Source organism: Alosa alosa, chromosome 10 (genome assembly GCF_017589495.1).
Source record: "Alosa alosa isolate M-15738 ecotype Scorff River chromosome 10, AALO_Geno_1.1, whole genome shotgun sequence".
NCBI lineage: Eukaryota > Metazoa > Chordata > Actinopteri > Clupeiformes > Clupeidae > Alosa > Alosa alosa.
The window spans coordinates 12,140,203-12,161,253 of NC_063198.1; the positions used below are offsets into that span (position 1 = coordinate 12,140,203).

General features: G+C 45.2%; 1 protein-coding gene across 6 annotated transcripts in view; it reads left to right on the forward strand.

Moving 5' to 3' along the window:
- The first annotated feature begins 242 nt into the window (after positions 1-242).
- Positions 243-21,051, forward strand: part of chd5 (chromodomain helicase DNA binding protein 5) — a 43,582-nt gene continuing 22,773 nt past the window's right edge. For 5 of the 6 annotated variants that reach the window (XM_048254010.1, XM_048254012.1, XM_048254013.1 and 2 more), the window contains exons 1-10: positions 243-793; positions 7,287-7,438; positions 16,119-16,316; positions 16,525-16,643; positions 16,990-17,231; positions 17,554-17,669; positions 17,930-18,086; positions 18,682-18,848; positions 19,205-19,423; positions 20,136-20,342. In XM_048254010.1, the coding sequence (XP_048109967.1) occupies positions 727-793; positions 7,287-7,438; positions 16,119-16,316; positions 16,525-16,643; positions 16,990-17,231; positions 17,554-17,669; positions 17,930-18,086; positions 18,682-18,848; positions 19,205-19,423; positions 20,136-20,342 (1,644 nt within the window). In that variant the 5' untranslated portion in view covers positions 243-726. Of the gene's footprint in view, positions 794-6,787; positions 6,864-7,286; positions 7,439-16,118; positions 16,317-16,524; positions 16,644-16,989; positions 17,232-17,553; positions 17,670-17,929; positions 18,087-18,681; positions 18,849-19,204; positions 19,424-20,135; positions 20,343-21,051 lie in introns of all 6 variants that reach the window. The other variant, XM_048254015.1, reaches the window with a different exon arrangement.

Consider the following 21,051-nt stretch of genomic DNA (forward strand, 5'->3'; position numbering starts at 1 on the left):
GTCGTTGTCCCAGTCCAACTAACGTGAAGTTATCGAGTAATAATCATCCCATTTTGTTTCTCTTAAAAACAAACATTATTAATTACATGTGACGTGTCTTATATGGACAATATAATTTACCGTTGCATATTTGGTTCTGCTGTTACACTTACAGCTCTTGTCAGAGTAAGAAGTCCAACGTAGAGAAGGAAAAGGAACCGTTTTCCCGAGTGGCAGTTTACTGGAGGAAATGTAGGCTACGCTAAGATTTGAGGGAAGTTCCTCTCCAGCCTGATGTAACCTCCGATTCTACGGACTTTACAGGGAAAATTGGCAAAGCGAGGTTGAAGCATGCACTGCCATAGCCACTTGCAGCACTGCACACTACTAGTAAAAGTGCTAACTAGGGGAGCATGACTAACTAGTTGTGTGGAAAATTATGGGATGGATTGCCATGGCAACAGACCAGACGTCACAATCTGGGCATGTGTGTTCCATTTTTGTCTTTCTTATTTTCAGACTGGAGGATTTGGATAGAGAAGAGGGGGAAAGGAAAGGATTTTTTTTGTCGGTGATTTAGAAATAGGACAGCTATCGTTTTTTCCCTGAAATTAAAAAAAAAAAAGCTCTCTGACCGGACGTGTCCATTTTTTTTTCTCGAAACATTTAGAGCACACAGTGGTATTCTGAGGGTTAAGTTTCAGTACTTCATTCTTGGCGTGAGTGTGATTTGGTTATGCAGTAAAGATGCCTGGCTCTCTAAGCAATGAAGACGAGGGGCAAGACGACATGGATTTTGAAGACGAAATACCAGGTGAGGGAGGAAAGTGGCAGGGGAGGGGAGTTTCTGCCCTTCAGATATGTGCCACTGCTACGCCTAGTTGAATGCGGGGAAAAGGGCTTGCCCTACGTTATCGTAGACTTTGGGAGAAGGGGGGCGACAGGGTGCAGTACGCATCGGTGCACAGTCTAAATTACTATAAAGCGTGACCTGTGATATTCCTTGTCTTCACACTAGCGTGGACAGTGTGACACCAGCTCCTCGAAATCACGAAAAAAAGCCTATTGCATTAATAGTTATTTGACAGTCTCTAAACGATTTCTCTGTGCTGAAAAACGGACAGTTTAGCAACATTGACACATTCTATCCCTCTAAAACCTTTTGTAGTATTAATATAGTGATACTCCCATCAACTCCATTTTATTTGCACCACTATCAACAGACGTTTTTGCATACGAATTGGATACATGCACACCATTTTGTTTTTGCTTCAGTATGCACGGATATTATGTATCTTAACAAATCTGCAGTGTTGTTGATGTTGGCTAGTATCGTATTTAGTTTATAGACCATCGACTGTCATTTTGCCCAAGTAGGCTATGCCGTATGCTGGTTATGTGCCTACCGTTTCCAGATAAGTGTTAGCTTAGTTATTCTTAACCTTGTACTGTGTTCTGGAGGGATATTTTATAGTGCGCACGCCTAAGGAGATTTGAAGGCAAAAGTTGGGATATGAGCGCCGGTTTGCTGTGGAGAAATTCTGGCTCATGTGACTGCTCAAGCCACGTGTGACAAGAAAACATTGGCCACAACGTCTCAGGACTCAGCTGGACAGCTCACCCTTCCCCATAGTCTGCATTTATTTGTGATGGTCTGAGTAGTGTGGAGCTTTTCCAAGGTTACATAGGACCAAACTTCATTATCAAATCTAGGTCAAGCTGATTTCTGCTTGGGGAACTAGCCTACACCCCCTCCACACATATACACACACAGACACACCAATTAAAAAAACTGGGGAAATAGATTCTTTTTGGTCAGTGTTTTAATGGCCTTTCCTCGCAGAAGCGATATGTTGGCTGTGGTAACCTTCATTTGATTGTGCTTAAGGTGTAAGGACATGCTGTTTTTAAGTTGTTTGTGTGGCCATTCAGTGCCCTTTGTGTCTACTGCCTGGTGACAGTCCACCTCAAGCTGGACAGTGCTGGGGTAGGCTACTACCACACCTCTCAAATGCTGTATTTGTTTTGTTTACACTTTTTCTGCCTGTGTGTGTGAGGGAGAGGAGCAGGGAGTCCTCGGCTGCTTCTTGAGCGAGGCTCATCAGTCAGTGAACCTCAAATCTCTGAGGGTGGTTACTGTGGAGCCAGAGCCAAAGCTTGGGGTGAAGTGATGAAGTGTCTTTATGGCAAGGCCCCAGCCACTGCTGTGTGCTGTTTATACCCCCATGTCACCTCAGTCAATATAATCAATACATTCATAGTTTTTTGCCTCCAGCTTGGGCCCTGCTGAATTAATTGTGTGTGTGTGTGTGTGTGTGTGTGTGTGTGAGAAACAAGGACAGTATAAGGGGCTACAGTGGAAGGCATTGCTTTAGCGGTTTCTGAAGGTTTGCATGTAGTGTACAGTAGATTGGTGACTTTGAAGTGGTCTATGTTGATCATCTTGTGTTGCATAAATGATGGTTGAACCTGTGTGATGGTGATTGTGTACTAGGGGCTGTGGGAGTTTGGTTGTTCTTTGGTTTTTCCCTCAGGTTGTGCTGGTAGGATTATATGTATAGACAAGATTATGAGAGTGTTTTTTTTTTTCTGGCCCTCACGTTCTGTGCCACTAGGCCACCTTGAGCTGCTCAATAGAATCGAACATTAGTACATAACATTGGCCGACTTGCAATTTTTCTAGTAACAATAAAGGAGTGAAGCGTAGTCTTGGTAACCAGAGGAAATCCATTTAGTAGATTATTAGTTCATATTTTAGTCAGAGGTTTCACATTTAAAATTTGATTTGGAAACTGCATTTTCTCCACCCCCCAACCCCTGCCTCTTGCTCTCTCTCTCTCTCTCTCTCTCTCTCTCTCTCTCTCTCTCTCAAACTCACACTCACACACACCAAAATGCATTGTATCCCTTTCTTTACTTCCATCTTACATCAGGACACTTTTGAGAGCTATCTCAACTTGATGGTCGGTCCATAATAAAGCCAACTATAAGAAGGATGCTGAAGGACAGGTTAGCTGTACTTCCCTACTGCAGCAAGAACACATGACTGCAAGCCATACACTGAGGGATAAAGTGATCACTGATGCACGTCTTCAATAATGGAGGGCTTAAATAAGATGAATAGAGGCTTTGTGGAAATGTAGGCAGATGAAATAAATGAGAAAAACACGGTATAAACACATTTATGCATTTAGGTATTTAATTTGCAAATATGTTTATTCTTCTAATACCACCACCCCCATACACACACACACTATACAGTACATTTGCGGTATGTTGATAATATACTTCCATCTTTGTTTTAGGCACAGGAGGTCCTATTCCATATTTGCCGTGTCCCTTTCAGTCTAGACCCCAAACGGATGTGAAATTATTGTTGTTGTTATTTTTGGTGTGTGTTTATCTCAGTTCCATCTGTATTTGTCTGCTGGCCCATCTTTAAAAAATGCCCTAACTGGTGTCTCCTGCCCTACTGTTCCAGTTCTGCCCTGGTGTAACATTGACCACGACCCTCCGCTTTTGGCTTCCTCTTAGTTTCGTCCTTGTCAGAAATTGAAGGATTATCTCAGGCTTTCGTGTGCCTACAGAAGTCATCATACTGATTGGTGGGGGGCTATTTATGGGTGTCGTGCAATGGAAGCTGACACCCCATTCCCTAAGCATCAGTTTTGCATCGCTCTGTGTGTGTGTGTGTGAGAGAGAGAGAGAGAAAGAGAGAGAGAGAGGGAATTGTGTTTGTGTGTGTCTGTGTGTGTGCATTAGTGTGTGTTCATTATATGTGTCACTGTGCGCTTGCGTATAATTTATGAGCTTATAATATATGCCTTTGTGTTCTTGTGGTAAGAAAAAAAAAAGCGTCCTCAAATAGACATCATGGCAGATTGCAGCATTGCTACAGCACTGGAAAATAGCAATCCATCCCATTTCCTTTTGCTACAGCTTGATCTAGTTGAGGAATAAATGTGTGTATGCGCATAGTTATTTTATGACAAAATGGACATCTGTGCATTGGAAATATCCTAAAGAAAAACACTGATTTTAGACACATTCACTCAGCTCCACATCCACTCGGACCACCAATTGGACTGTTATTAATTATTTACCAAATTAATGTTTTTAGGGCTGTGCCGATTACATGCTAATAGGGACCCATTTTGGTCTTTTGTGCTGATTTTTCTAACCTTGACAGTTGTTTTAGCCAATCTCCTCCTCTCTCCTTTACTCACACACTCATACCATGCCTTGACTCTTTGTTTCAAATATTCTCTATTCTAAGGTATTGATTTCAGCCATTTATCATGAGGTTTGTGGTGCGTCTGTCTTCTTGTGATTTTATTAGTTTAGTGCACCTCTGTATTGTTAGTGCCTCTGTGCATGTTTATTTTACAGTGATCGTATGCGTTCCACAGTGTGTGTTGTGGATGCATCACTGTTTAGCAAGGATTCTGTGGTCTGGTTTGATCCTTGGGTAGGCGAAGAATTAGCCTGTTATTAGAGCTAGCTGTCCTGACGAGGAGCAAACGGGGAGCATTTTCTCCACATTAGAGTTTGGGGACGCCATTACTGTGCACATTTCCATATGCGTGCTGTCAGGGGAGTAATACGTTTTGCCATAAATGTTCCTCTTTTTTAACGGAGGGAGCCCCACCTCCCACCTCCACCCCTGGCTGTGAATCTCCAGGTTAATGGAGTGAGCCAGTGGCTGAGCCCTTCATAGAAGGTCAGAACCGCCCTGCCGCCTACGTTCGCTCCTCCAATCTGGCGTTCTGAACTCGCTGTTTTTGCCTGCCACTGCTTGATTCCTTTTGTAGCTCGGTGCCAGGTACCTGACCCCCCCTCCCACCCCATTCCCTCTCCCCCCACCCATCACTCTGTTGATCACACAGACATCCTCTCCACACCTGGCACAGACGGACCCTCCGCTGTGCTAATGCCCGTGCCAGAGCCAGCAGTGCTTACGGGGGTCTTTCCCCTCTGTGCCAGCCTGATCCGCTCTCAATCACGGCTCCGTGTGCCCGTGGGTTGAATGGAAGCTTTCTGCAGAGCTCACTGGGAACCCACTAGAGAGAGAGAGAGAGAGAGAGAGAGAAAGAGTGTGTGTGTGTGTGTGTATGTCTCTGCGGGTTACTTGAACCTGAATGGTCCCAGTACACTGAGGATTCCGGGGAATTTTGATTGGAATTTTTCAAAATTAACTCATCGAATAGCTCATGCAAAAAAGAATGAGCCGTCATCTCTGCCAGGCTGAGGTACCTCCCTCTCTCTGAATCAAATAGACAGGCTGCTGTTGGACATCTCAGTAGTTTAACCAAAAAGTAGTATAAAAAAGAGAAAGAAGAAAGCCAAAGGATGAAAAAAAGACGTTTTGCCTTCGTCTTGTTGCATCATCTGCACCAAGAGTCACGGGGCTGAGAGAGAGAGAGAGAGAGAGAGAGAGAGAGAGGGAGAAAGAAAGGAAGATGTGAAGCCGGCTGAGTTGTTAGCATGACGTGCCTGGCAGGCAGCAGACGTGTTCGGCAGACATGAAAGCACCTCCTGTGAGGTTTTGCAGACGCGCTGGCCTAAATATGCGTCGCTTCGCAGGCACCCGCCAATGTTTATGCACGATGCAAAGAGCAAGGTGATAGGCGGCAGGGGATGGTGTGGTGTTGGTGTTGGTGGGGGAGTGAGGATCAAACCTTCCAACAAGCAGGCTTGCCGGGGAGAGGGACTCTCCACAGAATGTAAATGCGCCAGTGCCCAGTGGGGCTGGAAACGATCTTCAACTGCAGAAAGGAGGCAGCTCTTTTTTTCTCTCTCTTTTTTTCCTCACACACACACACACACACGCATACCCTGCCTCCCTGGGTGGCTAAATGGAGGTTAAGTGGATTTTTAAGGACAGCGTCCAGGAGACTGGGGAACTCCCCACCCACCACCACCACCAAATCTCCTCCTCTTTCTTGACACCCCTTCCTCACTCTCCGTCTCCTCCAGTGCCTTTACTCAGGCTCAGTCAACTTTGATGATAAGGCCGCTGTTGTGTGTTTGTGGAGGTTGGGGTGGGTTGGATGGGACCTGATCGACTTTCAATACCCATGCTGCTTATTTCACACCCAGAGGTCTGCACTGAGAACAACACACACACACACACACACACACACACACACACACACACAGCGAGAGACAAGTGCTGTCTGGCTATTTGAACAGTCTCCTGGTTTCGCCCCTCTCTCCACTGCTCTCTCTGTCTGACCCGTTCTGGTGGTGCTTAACACACCAGGTCTCCCATCGCTTACAGAACCGCCACTCTTGTTTACTTTGTGAAAGTAAACAGGCAGTAACGACAGGACCGCCGTTGTTGTTCCTGCTCTGCACCCACCCGGCCACCGTGAGGTGTTTTTGGGGTGGTTGTCGTCGTTGCCTTCTTGCCCTTTCGCTCCGCAGCACACCTGGGACTTGAGCGGCGCCAGACTGGGGTCTTCTCCTCGGGCCATTCTGTGCCCGCTAGTGAGCTCACATACGTGGTTGATTTGCTGTATGAGCCTGATCAAAGGCAGGGGGAGGCACGCGACGCAAAACGCATACAGAGAGGAGTGCAGCACACAGTCAATGGGGGTGACTCACTACTCTGCTCTTCAGGCCGTGGAGTAGGGTGAGCTGTGGTTCATCACTGATTCCCGAGGACCTTCTGGGGGTAGAGCAGTACAGATGCTCGCAAGGAGAACCAGACGTTTTTTGTGGGTGGAGCATGACTTACTTTTAAAGGCATTCAAATCTTAACTCTTGCCTAACCAAAATTCCTGCATATCTTTGTTTATGCACATAGGCCAAAACACATTTCCAGAGGATCAGAAAATTGACCCCAGCATCCAATTACTAAAATTTGAAAACATGAAACAAAGGTGAGTTTGTAATTATTTGATGATGCTGAAGGGGGTTTGAGAAGAGTCCAGCTTTATGTGGAGCCTGCAGCTGCTGCTGCTGCTGTCTGTGAGTGCTTTTGGATTGGAGGAACTTTTTCATAGTTCTTAGAACTGCTGGAGAAAGTACAGCCTTTTTTGTGTGTCCGCACTGCAGGAATTGAGGACTATTACAGTTGTCAGAATGCTGTTCTGAGGGACTGCTACTTCAAGGTAGTTACTCTCCTAGCAGATTGGGAACCATAAGTGATCTAAATGACGTAACTGGACGATGATGGGTTGAACACATGCGTCACTCTAGAAAAGATAAACAAAGCAATGATCAAGATGCCCGTGTTTGTATATAAATGTAATTTGTTTTTGACTCTTTTTGGCTTAGATTTTGTGTTTGTGTGTGTCTCCTAGATGAGGATGAGGAAAGTGCTGGCCGAAGGGTCCCGCTTTCACCTCTGGACCGGTTCTTCTCAGATGACGAGTCCCTCAAGGAGCAGAAGAAGAAGAAGTCGGCCAAGCTAAAAGAGGGGAAGATGCCCAAGGTCAAGAAGAAGAAAAAAGAGGTAAGATGAGAGGTTTGGGCCGTTGGACATGCATATGGAAAAGTAGGTGGCCACTAGCCTGGGAACCAGATGAATCCTTTTAGGTTATTACATTTGCTTTTGCAGACCTGTCTGGACACTCTCCCATTGAAATTGATTTCCACCTAGCCGAAAATTGGCCAGGCCAGTCACAACCACTTATCCAATATGAGGTGGCTTTTTTACAATGACCGATCGAGGAACACCATTGCACTTTTAGACACAACCAGTGGCTGACACGGACATGTATTTTCTTTAAAAAATGTATAAATAACTGCCAATAAAACCTTAATTTAAAAGAAATATGTGTTTTCAGTATTTCCAGTAGGATTCAGTAAGAGTTTATTGTAACAACTTCAGTTTAATTTAACCGTTTGTTACACCCCTTGGAAAGCGAAAATGAACTGATCGGGACTAGACCAATTCACGGTTGGCTGTTTTCTATTCTGAAATATCGTGTTATGGAATTGTATTGGGTGACCAGCAGAATGCCTTTTCTCTTACCTTACAACATATAAGTTCAGTGTAATTGAAACCCCACTCAAAGGCATTCAGCATCTTAGTAGATCGAACGTAAAGCAGTGCCTGTGAGCAACATATGGTTGTAATTACTACGCCAAACTGGGTGGCTTGGAACAAACCGAGCATTAACAGGAAAACAATAGGCACTTTCTTTCTTTTCACAGTAACCTGATGAGTCATTTTTTGTCCTATTGTGTCTCAGGGGGATTTCGTATGGAATAGTGATTCGAACTAATTTCCAAACAACATCTGTTTGCTTTCAATTAAGATAGTGAAAGATCTTTGGGCATTTGGCCGCCATACAAGAAAGTTTGTAGGTGTAGGCTGTGAGCTATACAGACTCTGCGTCGCTCTTTCTTTTTCTCTCTCTCTCTCTCTCTCTCTCTCTCTCTCTCTCTGCAATCTTGTGTTCAGGGCTATTATACAGGTTATTTCTCTGTGTTATTTCCTTCACTGCGCCTGTGTGTATTGGTCTACAACACCCTGGGTTATGGCTTTTGAACATAGTCTGTCAGTCTGCATTGTTAGCACATGGGGTTAGTGCTCTTTGTTGTCTGTGTTTGAGAGGGGGTTAGTGTAAAGTCTAAGATATAGCCCTGGGTCTCTTTCGCCTACTCACTGATGGCCTGTGTTCTGTCGATATTGCATCCAGTGCTTGCCGTAGGTTTTAGGTATGGAGTGGTAGCACCACAGAGTGCATGGCGTTTGGTGGATCGGTGCCAGATCAAAACTGTTCCAGAGTCAGTATCTACTTTAATTGTTCACTCACCCCCTTTTAAGCCGTTCTCTCACATTCTTCCTGATACCTTTCCTTGACATCTCTCTCTCTCTTTATCTGACCTTTGTGTTCTTTATCTGCCACACTGGACTTTGCAAACACTGTTTTTGTAGAGTGTCCCCTTCATTTCCTTTCCAGTGTGTGTGTGTGTGTGTGTGTGTGTGTGTGTGTGTGTGTGTGTGTGTGTTTGCGTGTGTGTTCGCGTGCATGTGTGTGTGTGTGTGTCACTGTAGTCGGTTATGCAGTCTGACAGGTGAAGTTTCTGAGGCAATTAGATCATGGCATGTAGACAGTGAGTTTGTACCAGCAGCATGAAACCTTTCTCTCTCACTGAGCACTGTCGCCATGAATAAAACACATCAAAGGCGTTGTCACAGAGTTCTGTTTAAGCAGGGAACTCTTGAAGTCTGTAATGTAAAAGCACAAGGGCTGTGGTGCATGCGCACATGCAAACAGTAGACCTGCAGAAGCAAGTGTGCAACAGCACTGAAATGGTTGATGGACATTTATGCATTTACGCATTCAATTCTGTCCAGTTTAAATGTGTCCGTCTGTTTACCCTGGAGGCGCCGAAGATTTTCAATGTGGTATGAAATTACCAAATTAACTTTGCTCAGTAATGAAATTATTGTTTGGTGCTTGTGAACAGACTTTGCATATCAGTGAAATTTCAACCCTGAGCAGTGGTTTGGATTTGTGGAGGTTTTTATCAACCCTTTAAGAGGCTGTCTGCTTTCTTTATCTATGCTTTTCCTTCTCTGTCTGCTTGTTTGCTCAGAATGCACAAGTGGCAAGAATGAGACATTTTTCCATCTTGATTCAGAAGGTTCCGAGTAAGCTAAATATACTTCAGAACAACAACGAAACACATCTTAGGAAGTTACTGGTTGCTTTAAAATAAATAAATTGTTACAAGCAGGACATGTACTGTACGTGCATGTCTTTCAGAGTCACTTGGTTGCTATTGTAGGTCTCATTTCTAAATTTGGATATTTAGTCAGTTGAAATACTTCTGTATGGCCACAAGGATATAAACTAAACAAATCTCCTTTCCGATTCAAATTGGTGACACAAATGTTTCTACCAGTAAGTCTCTTTCTCTAAGCAGGGATTCATGCTTCATCATTGGTCTTTCATTTTGTTGTAATCTAATTTAACGTTTTGTTAAGACTTGTTTTTCCTCTAATCTAAAAATAGTTCTCCCTTGCGCTCTGCCTGCTGCCAGTATCAAAACATGGCACACTTATTCACGTTCACTCTCATTCCATGAAGCTTTGAGGCTTCTCTGGCATTTAGTGCAGAAGCTCCACGTTATTGCTGCCAGGCAGTAAGAAAAGTATAGTTTATAGGTATCAAAATATGTATCAAAAAGGTTCCTGGAACCCAAAGTTGGTTCTTCTGAGGGCCCCACACATGTGTAAATGGGACAATTACACTAAAATAATTTTGCATCCTTTCCAGCTCTGGTAAAAGGGCCCTATGGCATTTAATTTGAGTGGTATTCACCACCCTGAGTGAAGCCTGTATGCCTCTACTTTTCCTTTATTCAACTCAACCTCAAGGTCTCAACACACCTCCTACACTGTTTGTTTCTGACTCCCTCTTTGCCATGTCTTCTCTCTTTCTCTCTATCTGACGCACACAGTTTTCCCCCGTCTCCTCTCCCTTCTATCCCCTCCAGTCCTGCCAACAGTTTGTGCGAGGGCAGCGAGGTCTCGTCGCGCGGCGATCAGTGCTCTGCCACTTCCTGTCGTGAGCCGCCCCAAAGTATTGTGTCAGACACGAGCGCAGATCAATGGAGGTCAGTGCACGGCGGCAGCGCAGCAGGGATGCCGAGGCCAGTACAGGAGCGACAGGGAGGAAAGGAGGGAGGGAGGGAGGGAAGAGGGGAGGGATGGAGGGAGCAAGGCAGGCAGGCAGGCAAAGGGACATGGGACGAGGGGGACAGAGGAGGAGTGACAACTGGAGGATCAACACGTGGGCGGCCGATGTCTTGTCATCACAGATTAGTTTGATGTCAGCGAGGTTTTGGTAGTCCTTTGACCAAGGGGAGTTTGCGCTCTCTTTTTTTGTCTTTCTCCCTCTGTGTGTGCGTGTGTGTGCATGTGTGAGTGGTGTGAGAGAGAGAGAGAGAGAGAGAGAGAGAGAGAGAGAGAGAGAGAGAGAGAGAGAGACCAGCTAAAGAGTAGAGGCTCAGTTAAAAAAAATAAGAAATAAAAGGAAAATAAATATGAAACAAAAGAACTACTGAGACTCACTGCCAGTTTCTAAGGGCGTTTTCAGACATGCATTTAGATTACTTTGGTTCACAGAAGGGAATAAATTGTTACAATGTTGCAACATGTGGAAGGTTTGGTTCAGTTTCACATTGAAATGGACCCAAATTTATTAGGCAAGAGAAGTCATTGGTCATTTGGTAGATCTTCAAAATATAAGGTGTCATTTACCATTTCACAATGGCAAACTCACTTGGGTTGATTTTGAACCTAGAGATTGTTTGGCTGATCTTGAGCCTGGAAATTGGTTATTTAAGCAATGTGACACGAGTGGGAGTGGTGTTAGTCAAGGATATCGCCACGGCTGTAAATCGGCCGTAGGTACGAGGCCGAAAGCTGAGTGTCGAAGGCAATTACAGCCGTGGCGATACCCTTTACCAACACCACTTCCATTCGTGTCATATTGCTTTTCTATAACAGTTCCATTACCAACTAATTTAGTTTAAAGATGGTTTTCTATTGCTTATTTAGATTTTTGTTTGTTCATCCTCCTCCCACAAAAATAGTTCTAATATTGGCCTTGGTATTTCCCACTCGAGAGTCAAGTTCAGTGAGAGGCTTGTGCGTACAGTGACTTGTATAGCCCAGTGGTTCTCAAAGTGAGGTCTGGAGATCCCTGGGGTAGGGGTCCGCAACCCATAGCCAAAGGGTCCGCAAAATAATTGGCTTTAAATGATAAAGTTGTGGTTTATCATTTTAAAAATTCATATCTACAGATGATGACCCTTTCCACCAATAAAACAAGTAAATTGTGTCTATTTGCTCCCACCCACATTAACATTGATCTTGAATCATTCCTACTGCTGCTTAGATGGTTTGTTTGCCAACTACCTAGCTAATGAACGTGGAGAAATGTTTGAGTCAGGTGATGCAAAATCTAAAGTTGACAAAAGTTATACATTTGCCAGAAAACACAGGATAGTGAACCTGGCCACAACTTCAGAGAATACAATACGCTGCTGTCTTTCTTTGAATGAATGGGATGTTCATATTGGATGATTCAATGCAATATGCGGAGTGATTACTAACGTTAGTGGTACAACGGCTGAGTGGGGAAGTCCTAGGATATCGCCACTCGTGATGACGCATGGAACGCTTCTCGTCCAATCAGTAATTAATAAATGGTTCGACCGGATCTAACTGTGTCGAAATAGGCGACAATATGTGAGACTAATAATGTATCGATGCACTGCTGTACACAGACACGCAAGCAATTTCATCTAGGTATCCAACTCATTTTCATATTTCTATTGCATTTATGATCATTACATTTTGTCATTGAAAATGGACAGCTGTGTGTTCCAAACTTGAAGTCCGACCAAATCTGACACTGTGTCTCTTACGAATAAACGTCTTTTCTGATATTACATCATTCAAATGCATGTTGTTGTACCATAGGCTAGATAGGAAAGGATTACAGTACAGTGTAAAATTCATTGCCTCAGTTCCCATTATTCAGCGTTATTGAATCGTTTTGGTCCTGCTTGGTTCGGGTTCCTTTCTCACCAGTGGGACTGCACCAGAGTTTGCCAGTTGATGCAGATCGAGGCTGATTATTTTGGTGCGGACCTGAGTAAGATTATTGGATTCTGACTAGTGGCCTGACCACAGTTTTCATTATATATATTTTTTGGAAGGACTGTTGTGTTTTAGGCTCAGTGTGTTTACTTGAGGTGACTGAGTCAGCATACTGACATGTATCTCTTCATCTTGGGTACTGTAAGCTTAAGTGCCAGTTAAATTGTTAAGAACATAGGCCTTTAAGTCACTTGATCATCACTCCCAGGATACTGTCTCTCTGATGCCTTAACATCAACACAGCGTCTTTTCTCTGAAAGAGTGTTGTGATCGTTGCCCCCCTCTGTGTTCTATGATGTATACACACACACACACATGTAGCTCTCTTACACACACACACAAAATACACAGAGACACATAAATGCACAAAGTTGCCATGGGGACATGACTCTTCCACACATGGCATGGCAACATGTATGTGTAGACATAAACACTTACACACTTACACACATACACACACACACACACACATGTAGCTCTCTTACACACACACACAAAATACACAGAGACACATAAATGCACAAAGTTGCCATGGGGACATGACTCTTCCCACACATGGCATGGCAACATGTATGTGTAGACATAAACACTTACACACTTACACACATACACACACACACACATGTAGCTCTCTTACACACACACACACATGTAGCTCTCTTACACACACACACAAAATACACAGAGACACATAAATGCACAAAGTTGCCATGGGGACATGACTCTTCCACACATGGCATGGCAACATGTATGTGTAGACATAAACACTTACACACTTACACACATACACACACACACAAAATACACAGAGACACATAAATGCACAAAGTTGCCATGGGGACATGACTCTTCCCACACATGGCATGGCAACATGTATGTGTAGACATAAACACTTACACACTTACACACATACACACACACATCTACTCCACACGTTACACACATTTGGGTAGCAGCTCTGTGACTGGCGCATGCACACATGGCGCGATGCTCACATCTAACCAGTTCAAGGCCAAATGAGTCGTTATGGAAATGCGGTTGATTTCGCCGTCCTCTCCGCGGCCGCACTCAGTCACTCGTCATGATGCACTCATCAGATCCATTTACATTCACCTTTCTTTTTCTCTCTCCTTTCTCTCTCTCTCTCTCTCTCTCTCTCTCCCTCTCTCCTCTCCTCTGCTGGTGAAACCTTGCACCCCACTCTCCTCACTGGCTTGCCCTCTGTGCTTCTAGTTCTGCATCTTAGGTGGCTCTGCTCCCTCTCCTCCCTCCCTCTCTCTTTTTCTCTCTCGGTCTGTCTCTTTCTTTCATTCACCTAGCCCTCCCCTCACCTCTCTCCCCTCTTCTCTCCTTTCTTTCCCCTCGGTGCGTAAATGAGATTTGTCTAGACGGGCTCTAGAACACAGGCACTGCAAGCATGGAGCCTCTGCATAACAAGCTCGTTATGCAAACGCATGTGATTGGATGGCGCCATTCCATTGGCAGCTGCAGCAGAATGAACGAGAGAGAGAGAGAGAGAGAGAGAGAGAGGGGGAGATGGAGAGCAGAGGGAGAGAGAGAGTAGGTGCAGGAGAGTGACATAGATGGAGGGGAAAGAGGAGAAAGAGAGAGAGGCAGAGAAGGGAAAGAGAAATGAGGAGAGAGAGAGAGAGGAAGAGGGGGAGAATGGGTGTAGGAGAGGGAGGGAGAGAGAAAACCAGACACTGCACAGTTTGGTCGCCATAGCAACACAGATGGGCTGCTGGTTGGGCTTGCGCGCTCTGCCGCATTAGAGGCCCAACCCGCTCTGCTAAGCCAGACACGACACCACACACACACACACACACACACACACACACACACACACACACACACACACACACACACACACACACTCACACACAAAATACACACACACACACAAAATACACAGAGACACATAAATGCACAAAGTTGCCATGGGGACATGACTCTTCCCACACATGGCATGGCAACATGTATGTGTAGACATAAACACTTACACACTTACACACATACACACAAACACACACTCTGTAGGATGAAAGCCCCACAGCTGGAGAACAGGCTTGTGTATGTGTCTACCCCCCACATACAGCCCTACGCAAACACACTCATTTACTTCTGTAACAATACACACACACACACACACACATGTAGCTCTCTTACACACACACACAAACTCATTAATGTGTACATACATATGCAAATCTATTCCTCAATTATTTCTCTCTCTATCCACCCCCTCTCTCTCCCTCTTTCTCTCTGTTCATTCCATTTTTGAGAAACACACACACACACACTATACAGTTTATTTATTTTTTCCTGGTAATAACTCGCGCACACCTATTCAAAGCTCTAGGCTGAACTCGATCACACTCATTAATGCCCAGATGTAGCCATGGCAATGTTAGCAGAGGCACTAATAAGATTGGCCTGGCGTGCTACTCCCACTAAAGACGTGAGCTGAGGGTGGCAAAGCGACTTGGCTGTGGCTCGTCTCTCAAATCAGTTTGCAATCAGCTCACACATCCTCTCACACATGCCTCATAATGGCCAAGACAAACCCAAGGTGCCAGCCGGGTTGTTGGGAGCAGTTGGGGGGACATTGACTCACTGGCACACACACACGCACGTGCACACACTTTCACAAGCCTAGGAAAAGTCTGATCCAAGCCACTAGGGTAATACACTGCCTGAACATTTTGTAGTGTTCCATCCCTTGATTGGTAGTTAGCCTTAGTTGTACAATGTAGTTTAAAAGATCTCTTCGGTTGAGTGATTTTCTCTTTGTCTTTTTAATATTTGTCTTTTGACAAGCACACATACACATGATTAAATTATCAACTAGTGTACAGCTTAGTAACCTCAGGACAGTTTATTTTAAAGGTGCTCTAAGCGATGTCACACATTTTTTAGGCTAATACATTTTATGTCACTTACTGCAAACATCACCTAACCAACCGCTAGCTGTCTGTGTCCTGAATACACTGTAAAAAAAATGCAATCTCTGTGGACAGCCCAGGCTCCAAAAACGGCAACAAAAACAACCTGGGCAAACCTAGCCCATAAAAACAGTTCCAGCAAATCAATGACGAGATGCGCGTATAGGAGAGTTCAATTGCACGGGAACAGCATGGGAGGGAGAGGGAGGAAGTAGCGAGCTAGCTCTCTGTTTTGTGATGTTACCCAGCATCGCTTAGAGTACCTGAATCAGTGTTTAGTGTCTGAATAGGTGTGCTTGATTCCTAGAACACACAGGACGTAGCCACTCTCTTTACAATGTTTCCTTGACTGTTTATCCTGCTGCAATGTTTATCTCTGGGGCTGTGGACAACCAACCAACAATAGACCATTTACATGGGCTCTGTCTGGGCCTTTTGGTGAGGGGTATCTGTACCCTTTGACAATTTCCTGATGGCGAGTCTATGACGAGGACACAGGAACAGACCCATCCATCCACTGAAGTCCTGTGGAGTATACAGGGACTTGATTTAGCCATTGTCTGCAGGTGGCCGTGAGCGAGCATGAGGACACGTCGGACAGAGACGAGGACGACCACAGGCGGGAGAGGTCCGGCAGCGAGAGCAGCACCTACGCCTCGATGAAGAAGAAGAAGAAGCCCAAGGAGAAAAAAGAGAAGAAGACCAAACGCAGGAAGAGGGAGGAGGAGGAAGATGACGACGATGATGATGATGGGAATATGAAGGTACTGTATGCTTATGGAAATTTAAAGATTGTTTTGAGGTTTTAATGTAGAACACAAATAACAGATGATTTGACCCTTAGTAATTCCAATACAGGTAACGTGTCTGGCCTGTATCTCCTTGGGAGATTTCTGTTGCCCCCTAAAGACTAGATGCAGGTGTGTGTTGTTTGAATGAATGTGTGTTGGGACATCTGGCCCCTCTCCTCAGGAGCCAAAGTCCTCGAGTCAGCTGATGCTGGAGTGGGGTCTGGAGGATGTGCAGTACGCCTTCTCTGAGGAGGACTACAAGACCATCACCAACTACAAAGCCTTCAGCCAGTTCCTCAGGTAGCAGCTCCGCCACTCTGCTAGTCCCAGTGGAATAGCTGTTTATTTGTGTGCTGTCTCCAAAGAGGACCCAGCTGGGTGGGAGACTGAGCTTGTTTTGTCCAAAAATAGTGCAAAAATGTTATCTTAAGAATACGATTGATTTTGGTTTGAATTTGGCCCACTTGCGCTGTAGATGAACTGAGGATTTGCGCTGAGACTGTTCAACAGAAGCTGTTAGATCATCTCCAAAAGCACTGAGTTCATGAGGATTTGCACCGAGACTGGTCACCAGAAGCTGTTAGACAGTCCCCAAATTAACTGAGCTCATGTAGGGTCTTTGCCTTTAATACCCCCCTCTTCCCAGGCCCCTTATTGCCAAGAAGAACCCCAAGATCCCCATGTCCAAAATGATGACGGTACTGGGGGCCAAGTGGCGGGAGTTCAGTGCCAACAACCCTTTCAAGGGCACCTCTGCCACGGCCGTGGCTGCTGCTGTGGCCGCTGCCGTGGAAACAGTCACCGTGTCGCCACCCATCTCTCTCAGCAGCGTCCAGCAGGCGTTGCAGCCGGGGCCAATCAGAAAAGCCAAAACCAAAGAAGGAAAAGGTGAGAATAAAAGTATGATGACCTGTCCAGTAGCTTCACAGATGTGTCACAGAAAGTCAGAGTAATAGAGAATCCTAAGATATGATTCTTTATTAAGTAGTTTCAAGGTTCAGAGCTACTTGGAACATTGTATTTGCATCTCTCCTTGTAGTGCTGTGAGTATTTAACATTCCACATGCAAATGGTAACATTTTGTTCAGGAGAAAAAGACAAAAAACATGAAGAAAACCCTCCAATCGATCCCCTGAAATGCGAACGGGGGCCGTATGTGGATCTGTTAAGGATTACAGCCGGTTGTTTTCTCATCTTGACTGGATTTCAGGGCCCGGGGTTAGAAAGAAGAGTAGAAGCAGTGTGAAGGACATGAAGAAGAAGGGCAAAGGCAAGAAGACCAAATCCAAGTCAGGCCAAAGTTCCAAGAGGAAAAAGGCATCATCGGTGAGAATGGCTTTAGCCTGCTCCTTTCACCTCCACACAAACCCGTCATCAAAATTCTAGTTAGTTTGTTTGTTTCAGCCACATACATTAACCTAAATAAATATATTTGACAGTGATTAACTTGTTTGACATGCTAAACTCTTTGTTAAAACCTTGATTAGTTAATATTTAATGCACTTTACTGTTAGTGTAAGGTGTGTGATGGGAGGGGTCTGAAGGCTTTAAGCTGCAGCGGGTTGAACTTTCTTGTCTCCACTCAGAGCGAGGAGGACTTCCTGGATGAGTCGGACTTCCCGGATGATGTCAGCATCCACAGTGCCTCCGTCCTCTCGGACAGCGCGGGGGCGCCCAAGAAGAAGCCCCCGATGACACCGACGGCTGCTGCGGCTGCTCGACGAGGCCGCAAGAAGAGGAAAAGTGAGTGCCCTCTCGTCTCCCGCCTCGTTTCTGTGTGCCAGCACAGAAGACAGGACAGCTGCCGGGGCTGGACTCGCTCCCGTTGCCCCTCTGTCAGAAATGGACAGGGAATTTATTTAATAGATGGCCTTAAGTAAAGCGATCTCACAAACAGGCTGAGACATTTCAAGATCTCTGTGGTCCTCCATGCACAGTTCAGCTTTGCAGTCCTGATGTTCACTCCTCTCAGCGGGCAATTCAATTTGGGATGGTCAGGGAGCCTCTAAGAAATAGGCATCAGAGAATCTGTTGGAACACTTTCTGAAATTTGACCTCAACACAGTTGACGTTCACTACACACAGCCACACAAAAAACAAAAACCTACTGTAGCTTTCCAAAAAGTAACGCTGCTTTAACATTTACAAACACAGTGACACAGAATAAGTAGTTGGTTTAGTTTTCCAGTTAGTCATCCCATGGAGAGATGGTGATGAAGCCATTTAGGATTCTGAAGAACTGCCAGACTGCCAGGGAGGATGGTGATGAAGATCATAGACATGGTCATTGGCTGTGTTTATGTGAGGTTTAATCCGGTGTGTGTGTGTGTCCCCAAAGGAGAGGATGGTGATGGTTATGAGACGGACCACCAGGACTACTGCGAGGTGTGCCAGCAGGGTGGTGAGATCATCCTGTGCGACACCTGCCCACGCGCTTATCACCTGGTGTGCCTGGAGCCTGAACTGGAGAAGGCCCCTGAGGGCAAGTGGAGCTGCCCCCACTGTGTAAGACTGGGGGACACTGGGGAGGGGGGCCAGCTCTACACACACACACACACACACACACACACACACACACACACACACACACACACACACACATATGCAGCGATTAGCCAACACTGTCAAGTTTGTGTTTGTTTGCAGACAAGTGTCACCAAAATTCCACCCCACATCCATCCTTCCTCATGCCTACAATGATTGCTGGTCTGCATACACTGCATCCGCAAACCACATTATTTCACCTCACTACACACATGTAGAGGAAAGACATGACCTGCTATTATAGAAATCAGAGGACTCCCCCCGCAGATACTCTCCCGCTTCACCCCATGCGATTCGTCTCTCTTATGTCTCCTCAGGAGAAGGAAGGTATACAGTGGGAGCCTAAGGACGAAGAGGAGGAGGAAGAGGAGCCGGTGGGCGAGGAGGAGGACGACCACATGGAGTTCTGTCGGGTGTGCAAAGACGGCGGCGAGCTGCTGTGCTGCGACACGTGCCCCTCCTCTTACCACATCCACTGCCTTAACCCACCCCTCCCCGAGATCCCCAACGGAGAGTGGCTGTGCCCTCGCTGTATGGTAAGGGACAGTTGACAGTCAAGGTCCTGTAAAGGCTAGTTGAGCTCACTCCTGCATGCTTCTTATCATAGTCTGGCCCAATGTAATTTTAAGCACGTACAGACTATATCATCCTACCCTCTATCTACCTAGTTACTTCTGTATTTTCTTGGAAGGAGATTCTTTCAGTTCAGGCTAACGAAGTCTAAACGACAGGGAACTGTCATTTCCATTTGTCAATTCCATTCAAATCACCTCTCCGAGTCATTGTTTATTTTGGTAGAGAAAGAAGAGCGTGCGTCACCAAAAACAGAAATCCAAAGTCTTACAAGGTGATCTTTGTCTATTCAACCTTCAGTCTTGTCTTCACTGAAGCACATCAACACAGTCATTTATCTTTTGCTGTCATACTTTGATATCTCCTTGAAATTGCGCTCAGCTGCTTTGTCATTGTCGCATTTGAACAAGCTGATACTCTTTCTGTATAGCATTGGAGTACCTTGGAGTACTGTAATTTCCCAACTATTATCCGCAGTTTATACATTGATTTTGCAAAATTTCTTCCGCTATGAGGTTAATACACGGGGGCAGTTAATATGGTATTAATATGGTTTTGTTTTTTTAACTTGCATAAACACTGTCCTGCGGTTCATACACGATGTGGCTTATATACAGGAAATTACTATACATTGCATTTCACTACATCAACTCTTAAAATCGACTTTTCCTCTAGTGTCCCCCTCTCAAAGGTAAGGTGCAGAAGATCCTGCACTGGATGTGGGGTGACCCTCCCCTGCCTGCGGAGCTGCCCCCTGGGCCGGACGGCGAGCCTGCTGACCCCCTGGCCAAGCCTCCCTTAAAGGGTCGCCCAGAGAGGATGCTGTTTGTGAAGTGGGCCAGCCTCTCCTACTGGCACTGTTCCTGGGTCAGCGAGTTGCAGGTGAGTGAGAAAGCAGGAGTCAGCAGCTCTCTACACCTGAGGTCTGACCAGGTCACACAACACTTTCCACCTGAGGGGAGACTCATAGAACATAGTGGTAGAACAAAGTGGTAGAACATTTGCCCAGGGAACATAGAATTTAGTTAAACCAACACTGTAAGCTGCATGTACATGTATAAGAAAAATGTGAAAAGACTGCAGAATATGATTGTACCAACAATTGTTTCATTGCACAATTGAAAAATGTATAAAATACAGACATAGATGTTGATATGTTTTTAACTAATATCAACCTTTTAATTATGTTCATTAATTTAATAATAACTGCTTATTATAAATAATTGCAGCAACCAGAATATTGTCAGAAACCAAATCTGAGTATCTGAGTATCTGTTTTACTTAGTCAGAAAGTCTTTGTTAGTTCGGTTCATGCAAACCTTTCTCACTCCCCACTCACTACCACAATCCCCTCAGAACTGCACCTGTCTGTCTGTCTGTCTGTCTGTCTGTGGGGGGCAGCCGTGGCCTACTGGTTAGCGCTTTGGACTTGTAACCAGGGTTGCCGGTTCGAACCCCGACCAGTAGGCACGGCTGAAGTGCCCTTGAGCAAGGCACCTAACCTCTCACAGCTCCCCGAGCGCCGACCAAATTTCCCTCACAGGATCAAAAGAGTATATATACTTATACTTACTTACTTACTGTCTGTCTG